Source organism: Rhamphochromis longiceps, linkage group LG12 (genome assembly GCF_057381845.1).
Source record: "Rhamphochromis longiceps isolate RC_006_pf linkage group LG12, R_longiceps_female_GT1.1, whole genome shotgun sequence".
NCBI lineage: Eukaryota > Metazoa > Chordata > Actinopteri > Cichliformes > Cichlidae > Rhamphochromis > Rhamphochromis longiceps.
Window position 1 is genome coordinate 28,615,838 of NC_140568.1, and position 14,665 is coordinate 28,630,502.

Genomic DNA, 14,665 nt, shown 5'->3' on the forward strand with positions numbered 1-14,665 from the left:
TCGACCAAGGGGGAGTGTCACGTCAAACAAACGCCACACAAGTCATTTATACACCAACCTGTGGAATAGAAAATGCGTATGACGGGATATGTTGGGACTTCATATCTCTGTTGTACAGTTTCTATTTCAATCCTGTTTTTTCTTTTCTTTTTTCTTGTGTGTGTGTGTGTGTGCTCTCACTGGGTGGGAGGAGGTCCTTATGGAGAGCCATAGGAAGTACAGTTTATGTTTTAGTGATTGCGTGATGAGCGCCTAGTGGAAGTTAACCTTGCACACTCTGATTGTGTTTCAGTGGACATAATATAGTTACACAGTATGCAATCAAACGGCACTGCAGTAAACTCTGAAGGTCATTTTGTGCTATTTTTGGCGAGGCACTGAGGCGTTAACTTAACTTAGCTGTTAGACTCTTTGCTCTTTATGAGCTTCTTTGACACCGTCATTAAAATGCAGTTTTTATTCACATATTTATACCTGTCTAAAACTAATGGTCCGTCACACCATCACTACGCTTTAGAGCGATCTCCAGCTAACCTTTAAGTCAACTGGAGGGTTACATTTGTGTTTTGTTCAATATTGTCTTCTTGTGGTGTGGTGTAATTGTGGTACATTTCTTTTTTCCCAAGCTTTGACTTACAGTCTATCAAAAACATATTGTATACATACTGTAGCATAGAGTATACTCTACTTGAGGGCTGAAAATACTTAATACAAATTTCCTCATTTACACAAAACCTTTTTTTTCTTCCAAGTGCTTTCAATGTAACTTCACACTCCAGTGAACACAACTTGGTCATGCCCATGGATACTTTGGCATGCAGCCTAGAATCGAACCACCAATCTTCCAATTATTAGCTCTACCTCTTGACCTACAGCCATTATTATATCAATTCTAGGTCTAATCCCTTGCTAAGAACAATAGTGTCAATCTTAGTCTAAAACTTCACTAAATTCAAAGGAAACCAGGCCTGTCTGCAGTATTTAATGGATTGCATTTATATAGCGCTTTTCGACATGTTAGATCCTTCATGTCCACCACTTTGAATATGAAGGATCCCTTCCTGATTTCTTTTTTTTCTTTGCATATTTGTTACACTTGCGTTTTTCAGATCACCAAACAAATTTTAATATTAAATCAAGCCCTTGTATATACCTCAAACAATCTGGAGAGTTATGCAGCAGGTGTTATTTTTTCTGTATTTTCATTTGTTATATCCTTTTTCTAATCTTTCTTTGAAGAGAGACCTGGCCAAGAGGATAGTAGAAGCTGTAATAAAAACAACATAAGTAAATAAACAAATTCAGCTGGCATTTAGTAAAGACATATGAAAAGCACACATGTGAATCATGTGCAATTAGACATCAAAACCAGGAGCACCTTCAAAAGCTGTCACATTGAAAAGAAAAAGAAAAAGCATAGGAAAAAGTGCTTGTATGAATGGGTGTGAATGGGTGAATAAGGCGAGTTGTGTAAAGCACTTTGTGTGCTCACAAAGAGTAGAAAACTGCTTTATAAGAACCAGTCCATTTACTATTGAGCAACAAAACTATTCTCTCAATGCTATAAATGAACGATATCTCCAGTAACTGAATTTTGTCATTTAAGTAGCTCCTGAGCATACAGGAGACTTTTTATTATTCTGCCTATGAGAATGGGTTTAGAATTGAGGTCTCAAGCATTACAATGATCAAGATCTTGAGCCTAAATCTCTTTTCTGCATTGTTTCCATTTTACTTCTTAATTTGAGCCATGTAGTCACATGCCACTATCATTATCTAAAACCTTAAAATGGAAAGCATGAGTGGCCGTTTTGCCGAGATTTTGTGACTTTTTAACTGCCTCATAAAAAGAACTGTACAGTACACTCCTAATGCTTTCAGCAATGCGTAACATGGGTGAAGCAAATGGGCCTTGCACCATCAAGTCTGAGTTAGGGATTATAGCAAAGTGAAGCCACCTTATGCGTTTTTAAAATTTTGCCTTACTCCACTAACACATTAAAGCAATTATAGTACATGTGAGCTAAGGAACTTCAAAGGAAGAATTTCTAAGGAAGCTAAGGAATCCTCGAAACATTTTTTAAATATGAAAATACATGTAATAGCAACGTTTGGTTGTGATCTCCGTATATACAAAGATAATGGCTCTTTAGAGAACAAAGTAAGAGAAAAAATATACACATTCATACTAGAAAACTCTTAAACATTGGAGTAACATGGATTATTTGTTATATTGTAAAAGTGTAACTATATTTATACACAATTAAGCCTTTTGCTGCAAGCAAAAAAAGTTAGAATTGAGGTCATCTCACATAGGTATTGAGCAGTGTTGATTGTAACCTAACTAAGTGGCCTATTTAGACCGTTTAAATGGGGGCGTGCCAGTGACTCAGTGGTTAATTGCATGTGATGTATTTGTTCAAATCTAGTTTATGAAGCCTCGCTGATCTTATCTTTTCTCACTGCAACTGGGAAAGAAAGGACTGAAGAAGAACCTGAATAAAAGATGTAAAGAGGAGAACTGTTTCAAGTAGTAGAATTAATGTTATGTGTCCAGAGACCTGTCTGAGGTGTCCCAGATTTGCAGCTTGGGGAGTTTATTCAGCCTGTGCCTATAATAAATGTCTACAAACCGGCCCTCTAAAGGGAGAGTCATCCACAGGTCAGTGACTTTCTAACCTGTCAAGTTTAATTGATTTTAATGAGGAGATTTCACTTAAAACAAACCATGTTCCATGCTGCCAAACCATAATGCTTCACCAGTGTTAATTCCTCCACTAAAAACATGCAAACTTGTATTTTGGATGGAATTTTGTTTTTTGCTTTTTTTGTTTTGTTTTTTTTTTGTTTTTTTTTTTTTTTTTTGGGGGGGGGGGGGGACTGAGAGGAGTCGTATGCTGTCGCTAGTTAAGTGTATGTTATATACACTTTATAATATCTTCATTTAGGATTTGCAATTCAACCAATGCCTCTGGGGATACATGGGGAAAAGAATAAGAAAAAAGCCATCTTTGCTTTTGCTTTAATGTGAAAATAAAATTATTAGGGTCCACCATAGGCCTATACCACTGTAGTTTAAGTCCTGGTTTTGGAAAAGAAAATGTTCCCTCTAGGCAGTGTTTTGCATTTTTTGGTGCACATGATGAGCTTGGGCAATGGATACACTGCAGTGAACAAAGAGGATTTTAGTAAGCTACCCTGTGGTGAAATATACCCAAAAGCCAGTACATTCACCTGGATTACTCCTGAAAAAACAAACATTCCTAAAAAATTGTGTTTTTTTGTGTTCATTTGTGTTCACGTTTGTCCAGTTATAGAAACAAACAGTGAACAGGCTTTTATTTTTGTAAGTTTCCGGTTACTTCCTTCTGTTTCTCACGTGACCTCGTCCTCGCCTGGTTACGAGAAAGCGTCGCTCCCTGGTCGCTACGGAGGGAGGGATGGGTGTTTTGCAGTTAAAAAGACACTTTTGTGCACTTTCCCACGCAGTTAGGACAGCGGTCTGTCATGGCAGTGTGTGGGAAACGGTTCGCTTTTGTTAAAATAACAACTTTTCCAAGCTTTAACGCGTGCCCGTCTATGTTCTACTGCCACTAATGCATTGATCTTTCTTAGAATGACAGATAAAGATTAGTTAGCATGCTAGCAAGCTAGCTCCTCAGCCTCTGCATCACCCAGCGACGACACCTGCCAGTGACAGGTAAGAAACCCTGCTTCTGTGCACTACAAGTGTGCGCGAGTCATCATCCATTTTTCAGCTTTATTAACTACGGTTAAAATCCACCGAGTACCGTTGCATAATGATCGCCAGCAAAGTTCTTAGCAGGTGTTTTCCAGTGACTAATACCTTGTGACAGTAATGATGCCGCTGTAATAGGATTTGAGCCCTCTCCTTCCTGTCGCTTGTTTGTGGAGTGGAGTACACCGGGATAACGAGGGTGGGGCGTAGCTGTGCGTGTGTGAGAAAGTACTGTTTGTATTCTGTTTGCTGAATGATTTCCACCAAAATGTCACACAAGGCTTCTAACTCACTAAAAACAGACAAAGTAGTTAGTTGTTGTTGTTCTTTTAGCTGCAAGAGAAGCACAGAAAGTGTGTGCCTAATGTAGCTATTGCATTAAGCACTGCTCTGGGATAGACAATCACTAAGTGAACTGTAGGGTTGTAGTGAAGTCCGAGTAGTTATCCCTCATCGTTACTACCACAACATGTGCGTTTAGTTGTTATGAAGCGTGATTTTTCAGTTTGATGGCATTTCTCTGTGTGTGTCAGTGTGACTGCAGGTTCCTAGGCAGACATGGGCAAACTACAGAGCAAGTTCCGCAAGAGGTCTGAGCTCTACAGGTGAGACTTGTGCTAGGCCTTCTCTCTCTCTGTGTGTGTGTGTGTGTCTGTATTATATATATTATTACATATTAAAGTTTTTGCAATTTTATGTATGTGTGTATTTTTATGTGTGTGTGTGTGTGTGTACAGGGCATCTCAGGCAGAGAAGACAGATAATACCTTTGACAGTCAGGTGGTGCAGTATGAGCCTGCACATCATGGGTCCATTAACACAGTGACCACTCTCAGTCCAGACCTGTGTGTTTCTGGCGGGAGTGACCAGGTAAAGCCAAAAATTGAACTGTTGTACTGATTATTAAGTCTCTTTAAATATTATAAATGTTCAAGCCACAAATTGAACTTTATCATGGTTTTAAGTGATTTTAAATCATAGAGCTCACAGAGTAAAATGCCCAATTCAAAAAAGACTCACAATATTGGATCTAAGGTATGATACAGGTTATATTAGAAACCCATGAATTAAGGGTATAGATTTTGTGAAAACTACACTTAAACATGGTGTGATTAGCATCTCTACCTCTGTAGGCTGTGGTGGTGTATGACTGGAAACAAGGCCGGATGTGTCAGTCTTTCCAGGGCCACAACCGAGAGGTTACCAAGGTAACATCAATACCGTGTGCGCACAAACTGATAAAGGAATGACGCCTTAAACGTGTGACACATTTCACGTTCCCCAGTCTCCTCTTATCTCCTGTGAATTCTGTACTCTACCAGGTGATTTGTTATCCAGGTAGTACATGGATCTTTAGTGCCTCACGGGACAAAACTGTACTGATGTGGGACCTCAACCAGGGAGACGAACCTATTCAGGAATTCTGTGGGCATGAGTTGGTGGTCAATGGACTAGCTATCAGTCCTGGTACATACACACAGGCACTCACACACAATGAATCTCCTCAGACGTGAGTAAATGTTTTAAGTGTTGTCTTAAAGGTTATATTGCTTAAGGTAAATGTACCAGTCTCTGATTTCTAGTATGTTAAAGTGCATGATAAAACACAATTAGTAAGTGTATTCTGTCATATCTTTGTACAGATAGCTTCTTATTTATCCCCAAGTATCTTTTTTGCAGTTGCAGACAATCAATTCAAGAAAAACAAAGGTACCTCAGAAGACATTTCATAAGCATGAAATAAAAAGCAGAATTGGTGTAATTAAAACAAAAACAAAGGCAACCCCCCCTCACAAAAAAACAACAACAACAAAACAACAACAAAACAGACAAAAACAAAATAAAACCTAATTAGCTCTAGTTTTTGTTACCAGTTCAGTTTAATTAGAGGTAACTTGCAGAATGAATTAGCTCATTTCAGTTTAGTTTTTATTGTTTGAAAATGTTTAGTTTTGGATACATTTTTATCAGTTTTAGTATTGTTTTTGGTCTTTTCTGTTGTTCACTTTTTGAACACTTTTACTATAAATGTATAAACAAAAATAAGCACATTTCATCTGTAAAGGTCTGGTCAAACTTACAGTCATGATAAGTTTGGGCTTTTAATGATCTGTTGATGAACTGTTTTTCCAGGGTCGAGTGATTGTACAATATACATCTTTATTAACTTTAAAAAAGAATTGGGTGCAATTTGAATTTGGAGATACCCAAATTGTGTTCCAAAACATCCTAACCAAATTCCTCTCATCTTAGGCTGAAAGTCTGGGTCTTCTTCTAGACGATGGCAAAGTTGTAATACATCTTAGTAACTTATGTATAATTGTTGATCTGATGATCCTGGAACCTGCTGTTATTTGGGAACGGCTCATTAAGCTTCTGGAATGGCCCTCACGAACTTAACCCTATTGAAAATTTATGGACTACGCTTAAAAGCTGAGTCTGTGCCAGGAAATCAACCAGTTTCAAAGAACTTTACCATTTCTGCCGAGACGAGTGGTCAAATATCCAGCCAGAAGCTTGTTGATGGCTGCCAAAAGTGTCTGGTCAAAGTGCACTTTCCAAGGGACATTTAACTAAATGTTAGTGGGGGTGTATTCGTATCTTTGACTCTGTGTGCATTAGAGAAAATCCAAAATAAGTTCAAACTTGTGCACCCAATGCTTGTTTTATAAAAATCATTAAACATGTATGCTGTACAATGATTCAACCTGGAATAATTAAAAGACCAAAATTACCATGACAGTCATTTCCATGTAAACTTTTGACCACAGCTTTCATGCGTGTGTTGTGTGAAATGTGACTTCTTAGCAAACCAAATCATACTGAAAGATGAAATATCCCTGAAGTGAACCCATATTCATATAGCAGCTATAATAGTTGACGTATTTCTTCTGCGTGTCCTGTGGTATGATAAATGGCTATTCTCAACTTGACTGAATAATTTGCCTTAATTAGTAGAAAGTTAGCACTACCTGGAATGTCGGATTTTCTCATTTTATTGGAAGTAAGAGTTTTTATTTTCACTTCTGGCTGCACACCAACATCTATTTCAGGTTAACGATTTGCACCAAATATAAGTGTTTCTTTTATGGTCGGTAGATGGAAGAAAGCTGTGCACTGGCTCTCGTGACAACTGGATGTGCCTGTGGGATATAGAATCTGCAAAATGTGAACAGAGACACAACATATCTAGAAACCTGGTAAGAGTAACAGTATTATATTTTTATGTGTTCACATCTGCGTACTAAGCATACTGGGCTGCTTTAGATAAACACCTGAGCACATGAGAGAAATAATTAGATCACCAAGCTACTTAATCAGACTTTTAGATCCTTTGTCCGCAGGGTGTAGATTTTTCCACTTTCCTGTGTCTCTTTCCAGGTGACTCATGTATGCTGGGTTCCAGCCAGCTCCTCTATTGTCCAGACCTCCGAGGATAAGACTATAAGGCACAGAAGGATTTTCTTTTGCTGTATTATTATTGAAATTCAGTGGAAATTAATTTTGTGTGCTGTAAAATATGATGATTTGTTTAAATCTCAAATGAGTGCAGATTTTTTATGTGTAATTAATAGCAGGAGTGGGATGTTTCTCATTCGGTAACACTGAAAAAGAATTACTTGATGTCAATCTACAGCTTTTATTATTGAATTATGTGGCACAAAAAATAGATTCAGTTATGCCTTCCCTATTTTCTCTGCTAAGTCAGTATCATGTCTGACTGTTCAATCAGTCAAAGGTGAGTTCAAGTCCCATTTGGTGGTAAAATTTGGATTGGGAAATTAAACCGTTCACCTAGTTTTTACTTTGTAGCACTTTTCCTGTCCGTGACCTGACCCCATCTCTAAATTATTGCTGAAATTCAAAAATACCTCGTGTCTTTGGGAGCTAACACGCTTTCTGCCTTTGAAATGCCATAGAAGAAAAAAGATAATATTGTGAGTACACCAAGACAGCAAATCAGACAGTAACACAAACCTTAACATGAACTTATGCAACCCTTGTTATCCTGTTATTTAATGCTGAAGGACTTACTGCTGTTGTCCACATAAAGTCAGCCAAAACGTAGCTGCAGCAGCCAATTAGAGCACCAGAGACAGTATTAAGCCTCGGCATTGAACCTAAACTCACACAAAGCAATACTGCTTGTTTTTTTTTTTTTTTGTTTTGTTTTGTTTTTTTATTTTAGTAAGGCTATAAATGTGAGTCATATATAATGTATAATCAAGGGATTTAGAAAATGTTTTAAACCAAAGCCAACATTTTTGGAGTTTTTACTGTTCAAGATCCTGGGAGAGTAAAGTGATTACAGAGCCTAACACTTAGATAACACATCCATGACCCCTTGATCATGTTGAACCCTAAGCATTTGATGCAGTTAAGACATTTAGAGACTTAGGATGTGTTCTGGGGATAATCAGCATGTGTTGCGATTTATTTGGAAAATTCACCCTGAAAAGTAGAAGACCCTAAGGACATGCACTCTCATGTGTAAACACAGCATTTTCTTACACGTGTGTTAAATGTCCTTCTTTAGTAATGGTTTGCTTATGTATACAGGGTGTGGGACAGCCGTGTATGGCAGGTGACCAATACTTTTCCAGCTAAGCAGTACATCCAGACCCACTGTGATGTCTCTCCAAATGGAAACTACTTGGTGTCCAGTAGCAATGGCTTTGGAGGACAGGGGTGTGAAGCCACAGTAAGACCTCTGGAGATATGTGTTTGTTGTTGTCTGTAAAGCTCTAAATGCACAGATATTGGGTAGATTGAGGCTGTCATTAGGTTATTTATTGTCTGGGTTGTATTACGTTGGTGTGAAAGACACACTAATTGGAATGAACAATTTCTTTTGCTCTGCCAGTTTAAAATTATGAACTGATGCAGCACAATTTGTTTTGTGTGTTTGTTGTCTTTGACTGATTTTCTTGCGGGCTTCACTTCCAACTTCCAATTTAATATAGAGATTTAGAGTGAGTATAATACAAAGTAATATAGGTTGAGGTTTTGCCCTCATGAAAAATGGATCAGATTATTTTTTTCACAGTATCTCAAACACTCCACTGATTTTGCCGATGCTTTTGGAACATAAAACACTGAGATTTGTGATGGGTGGACTTGTGTCTGTGGGTTACTAGCTCTGGGACCTGCGTCAGCCTGGCTGCAAAGTTGTGGAGTACAGAGGCCACCTCCAAACCACAGCCTGCAGTGTGTTTCTCCCCATGCATCCTGGTGGCACAGCTCGAGTGGGAACATCCTCCCATGACAGCTCTGTCAAAATCTGGGATCAACATACAGCAGGTAACACCTCTACTCACTGATGAAACCATTTCAACACAAAATAAATAATGAAAAACCACTCTGCCTTTTTTATCTCTGTGCTGGCTTTGCTGCAACCTTGTCTCTCCTGTCCTCTGTTTAGTTTGTTTAGGGACGCTGTCTCTGGAAGGTGCCGGTCCACTGGTTTCGTTGGCACCGAGTGATTCCAGCAATCTGTTGTGTGCCAGCTTTAACAATGGCGTTCATCATATCCAGGTGGACCAGGGACCACAGCAGGCTCAGAGTTCTGGTGCAGGTGGTGCAGGGGGTCTGGATGTTAAAGTTGTGGCACGATTTTGACACCCAAGGAGTGCCAGGTGTGAATTATAATGTGAACAGCCAGAGACTCAGCGAGAACGCATCGCTGGCTACGGAAATCAAGTCATTTTATTTTATTTATTTATTTTTTACAGACTTTATTTCTATAAACATTTTTGATTTATTAGACTGCCATGCAGTGAAAAGAGGCGACAATAATGACGTATGGAAGATGCAACTTTTGTCCAATTCTGGCCCACCATGGATGTCCATCATAGATACTCTTCATGGGGACTAAAAACAGGAAATCATACCTACAGTCACCACCAGAGTAACATGATGGAGGGCAGGATTTACCTGTTTTTTTATATATATAAACTGCCACTTTATTTAGAAATATGTACCATGAGGGTAAACAGCCATTCCAATAGGTGATTGTAGTTTACATTGAGTGGTTCAAGTTCTTGCACAGTTAACTAAATTGCCAAAAACTACTAGACAGCCTCTCGCTGTTGTATTGTTGGTCTAGGCTCTGTATACATTGACTTACTTGCTGATGTTGTCTATTTAGCCCAAAGTAATATTTACAAAATTTTATGAGCTGCTATAGTTTGGTGCAGATGTTGTTTTGCTTTTGTTGGTGAGATGATTGCAGTTTGGTCACCGTTTTCTACCACTGACAGTTCTGGCACTAGGTGGTGCTAATTAATCTTAACAATTGAACAACTGGACTAGTGGATTAATTTTGACAAACTGAACTGCCCAGATTACAAAGGATCAGATTGAGTGGATGTCTCATAATTAACAGTACAAGAACTTAAGCACTCAATTAAACACAAACTAATGCACGGTGAAAAGAGGAGGAGTGAACCTGCTGTTTGGTCAGTTTTTATACATCATGAGCCATGAAGGAGAATTTGAAGCCCAGAATAAGCAATCGTTTTTTGTTTTCCTGATGTTTCTTTTTTTTCTTTGGTTTTTTTGTTTGTCAGCAAATGTGATGTCAGCAAAAGAGCTTGTTTGTATGCTGATAATATTTATTGGTTTGTATTTTAACGTCAACCTGTTGGGGTTTAAAGATCAGGTCAGTACAACACCAAACTGTAACACATCTGGTTGCCATGTAAACGTAAATGGACAAAGACTTTTTTCTTTTTAAAAAAAGATAGAGATCCTGATATTTTTGTGAAAAGCAGCTGATAGTTGAATGTTTTTTGTAGTGTTAACTGTAATTTTTAAAAGTACTATGCAAAATACCAGAGTAATTCCACTTTTTTAATAAAACGTTGACTCAGTAAACACGGAAAATACGAAATATTGCAAAGCTAAAGTTGAAATGCTGTGCAGGCTGTCCACATAAAACTTTCCAGCAGTTACTTTAGATCTTATTTAATCAAGGCTGATGAAGAATTTAAGTGTTGCAGATGCTGAAGTACACGCTGCAGTTTAGCAACCCTTTTCATAAATAACTGAACTTGTTTTGGAGATATGAAACAAACTATTATTGTATTTACAGTGTAGGTTTAAACAGTTTAAATACAACAGCATTCACCTTTTTTGTTTTACAGATCTAGATGGCCATCTGTCACAAGGACAGTTGTTGCTTAAGCTTCCAATTTAATCAAACAAAAATGTTTTGGTCAGGGATGAGAACCACAATGACTAACTTATATTTTATGTGCTGCGAGATGAGTTCAGATACAACATATGGATGCTCATCTGTGGAATATGCTCAGAGTCACTTTATTAGGTACATTTGTTCAACTTTGCCAGTTAGGCTGTTCTGAGTGTTTCAAAAATTGTTGATCTGCTGGGATTTTCCCACACAGCCATCACTATGGCTATCTAAAAATTGAAAATATCCAGCAAGTGGGAGTTCTCTGGGTGAAAATGCCTTGCTGATGTCAGAGGAGAATAGAGAGAACGATCTGAGCTGATAGGAAGGCAACAGTAACTCAAATAACAATTTGTTACAACCGAGATTTACAGAAGAGCATCTCTGAACGCACGCCCTGTCAAACATTGAAGTAGATGGGCTAGAGCAAAGACCACACCAGGTGCCGCTGCTGTCAGCTAAGAACAGGAACCAGAAGCTACAGTTCACATGAACTCACCAAAAGTAGATAATAGAAGATCAGAAAAATGTTGCTTGGTCTGATGAGTCTTGATTTCTGCGTAGTGTTCAAATTTTAGTCTCAAAATTTGGTGTAAACAACATGTAAGCATGGATCCATCTTGCCTTGTATCCTCTTATGGTGGTATAATGGTGTCTATATTTTCTTGACGTGCTTTAGGTTCCTCAGTCCCAACTGAGCGTTGTTTAAATACCAAAGCCTACCTGAGTATTGTAGCTGACGACGTCCTGCACCATGTCACAAAACTCAAATAAATCACAACTGCTTTCTTCAACATGACATGGTACTCAAGCAGCCTCTACAATCACAAAATCTCAATCTAATAGAGCACCTTTGGGATGTGGTGAAACAGGAGATGTCGTGGATGTGCAGCCAACAAATCTGTAGCAGCTGCTATCATGTTAATATGGATCAAAATCTCTAAGGAAAGTTTCCAGCAATTCACTGAATCCATGTCATTCGGTATTAGGGCCCTTCTGAAGTCAAAAGTGACCCAGTACCACCATAGCGTATATAATAAAGTGTCGGGGGAGTGAATGTTGGTGTAGTCTTTGCTGAAAATGGGCTTGTTCCAGATAGATGATAGGTAGCAACTAAAGATTGCAAGGAAACTAATGAGTTTCGGTGATGGATTGTTCCAAGTATGATGGATTGTTCTGTCAAAAGGTGCTAAGAAGTCCCCACAGCAGTTATTCTATCTACCCTTGGGGAAGAAAACCAGTGGTAGAGAAGGTGAGATTTAGTTTTGTTTGGATATTTGTCAAGCTGCCAGATGACTCAGTTCATTCTGTGTGTTTGATATCGTATAATACAGCAATAAAAGCATTTCGTGTCATAGTGGTAAAGCTTTATTGCTCTTTGTGTCTGATGACTTTTTATCTAGGTCACAGCCTTATATTTTATCCACCACCTTGCATAGGACTGCTTTAAATTCATCAGGTTAATAACACGGTTATATGAAACTATTTGTAGTAATACCATGAATTTGAGAGATGCAAATCTACAAAACAAAACACTCCTGTTGGTAAAGTTGTACAGCACTTTGGTCTACCAGGTGTGTTTTTAAAATGCTATATAAATAAATAAATAAATAAATGATGATGATAAAGTTTACACAGGAAAGCTGCCAAGTACAACTTCATTTTTCTCTCATCAGGCACTGGCAATTTTCTGAAGGTTATTTGTTTTGCTTTACCACGAAAGCCTGTTTTGAGATCACTGTTTTCCCACTGTTTCCAATCCTTACTTCACTGTTTCAGTAATGCTCTTTCCATTTGTGATGGTCATACTGGAACTATAGGTTGAACTATAGGCTGAGCACTTTCTTACAATAAGAGTATTGAGTGTAATATATAGCTTTTTACAGTATCGTGTATTTTTGCTGGGATAACTGCTGCCAAAAGTGATCATTTAATTCCCAATCTGGCTGAATGGGAGCACCTATTCCCAAACAATCACGGCCTTTTAGCAACCAAATAAAACCTTTTAGCACCACCTAGTGTTAGAAATATAATTGAAAGAACACTTCCAGTAATTACTAGCTATACTACAATATTGAAGCAATTGTTTAGGCGAAGAATTGCAAACCAAATAGCCATTTACTTTTATCGTGTATTATGAAACTGAGCATGAAGCAATGTGTTTCTCCTTCTCTCTCACACACACACATGCACAAACAAACTTTAGATCTTAAAATTATTAATGAATCATAAAGTGGAAGACATTCAGTCATAATCTGGTGTTTATTTAAATCTGGACCTCATTTTCACTCTGGCACAAAAAGAACTGCATCCCCACTGACAGGTTTTCATAAACACAAACATCCAAACAGAAAGTAACAGCAGGCAGAATAGTTTGGCTCTTCAAACAACAACTGAGTACAAAAATACTCATTAAAAACAAACAAAGAAAGAAAAAGGCCTAAAAACATTAAGTGGTGATATGAAAAAGAAAAGCCATCTGCATCTACTCTAAAATCAGCAGTTACAAATAACAAAAGAAAGTAAGTGAAGTAAAAATAAAAGAAAACATTATTGGCACAGCACAATATAAAAGCAGGCTATGTGGAAAACAGAGAAATACACAAGATACAGTACATTAAAAAGAAAGAAGTACATGTCATTCAGATGATGTTGTTAACATGGAATAAATAGATTTTGAATGCAGCATATATTCTATGCCGAGAAGGATCTACTGGCATCTTTTGACATCTACATGGTAAATGAAGAGACATACAGCTGCCAGCAACTTAAAACATGAACAATTGCTTCCATAATATCTAAAAGGAATGGTAACACCTCCCTCTTGGAGCTGGTTTGTGAGTGTTTTCAAGATGTTAGACAGCAGTGTAAGAACTTCTGGGTACTTTAAAGAGAAACTGTTTCAAGTTGTATCTGTTTTTAAACAGTTTTCAGTGTCTAGAATTTAAAGTCTGATAAATAGCCACCAAAATCCTGAATTCGCTCTAAACCAACCGCATGGCCTTTTCCGAATTCAATATAATACCATCATATACTAAAACCCATCAACATACATCAATATCACACACTAAACCTTTATTTACCTCACATGCTGCCAGTAGTTAAACAAAGGTCACTGGCCAGACTGTTCATTTACAGCTCATAAAATGATAATTTTGTTTTAAGTACTTTAAAATTTGACTCCATGTCAGCGACACAGTGATAATGGAATGATGGGAGAGAGTCTGTCCGGCTCAGGATTGTAATGATAGCAAACAGCATACACAGTTTAATCATCAGTGCAGAAGAACAACACTTATAACACAATTCCAAAAGTAATTAACTTCTGGCTATTTCAACCCCATCACACATACTTAAGGGCCCTGCCTAGGCAGTCAATAACATGAATATACTGTAATGCAATGCAACATTATAGGCATAAAAGTTAAGCATGCAGGAAAATCTCCGGTTACACGGGATATATGGGTGACCTGGGCTGGCTGATGGCACTCTGGGCAAAATAAGGAGACACTAAGAGTTTATATAGTTATTGAAGTTTGCCATCATCAGGCTTAATTCTGAGATGGAGTTTAATGACAACCTAAACTCCATGGGAATTATCACACAGCGCTGGGAATCAGTTAACAAGTTCATTTTTCTATACTTGGCATAAAATTACACAAGATGAGATTTTCATGGTATAACAACCTACAAAGAAATCATGGTTTCAAGGTACAGAGTTATTAGTGTATCGG

The 14,665-nt window shown here is 37.9% G+C and overlaps 1 protein-coding gene across 2 annotated transcripts; it reads left to right on the forward strand.

Moving 5' to 3' along the window:
• The first annotated feature begins 3,398 nt into the window (after window positions 1-3,398).
• Window positions 3,399-12,379, forward strand: wdr31 (WD repeat domain 31). 2 transcript variants are annotated; one of them, XM_085425661.1, is made up of 11 exons: window positions 3,399-3,700; window positions 4,273-4,344; window positions 4,477-4,609; window positions 4,873-4,947; window positions 5,062-5,206; window positions 5,420-5,449; window positions 6,839-6,939; window positions 7,121-7,188; window positions 8,300-8,441; window positions 8,878-9,040; window positions 9,162-12,379. In XM_085425661.1, the coding sequence occupies exons 2-11, from the start codon at window positions 4,298-4,300 to the stop codon at window positions 9,356-9,358; spliced, it is 1,101 nt and encodes a 366-aa protein (XP_085281787.1). In that variant the 5' UTR covers window positions 3,399-3,700; window positions 4,273-4,297; the 3' UTR covers window positions 9,359-12,379. The 2 variants fall into 2 exon arrangements, with proteins under 2 accessions (XP_085281787.1, XP_085281788.1); XM_085425662.1 differs by lacking the exon at window positions 5,420-5,449 and having other exon boundaries at window positions 9,162-12,377.
• Window positions 12,380-14,665: the final 2,286 nt, after the last annotated feature.

Bases quoted from the DNA above. Each gene is read 5' to 3' on its own strand.
- wdr31 (XM_085425661.1), top strand. From the start codon at position 4,298: ATGGGCAAACTACAGAGCAAGTTCCGCAAGAGGTCTGAGCTCTACAG. The intron at 4,948-5,061 runs GTAACATCAATA...GTACTCTACCAG, and splicing joins ACAACCGAGAGGTTACCAAG to GTGATTTGTTATCCAGGTAG. The intron at 5,450-6,838 runs GTACCTCAGAAG...TATGGTCGGTAG, and splicing joins TCAATTCAAGAAAAACAAAG to ATGGAAGAAAGCTGTGCACT.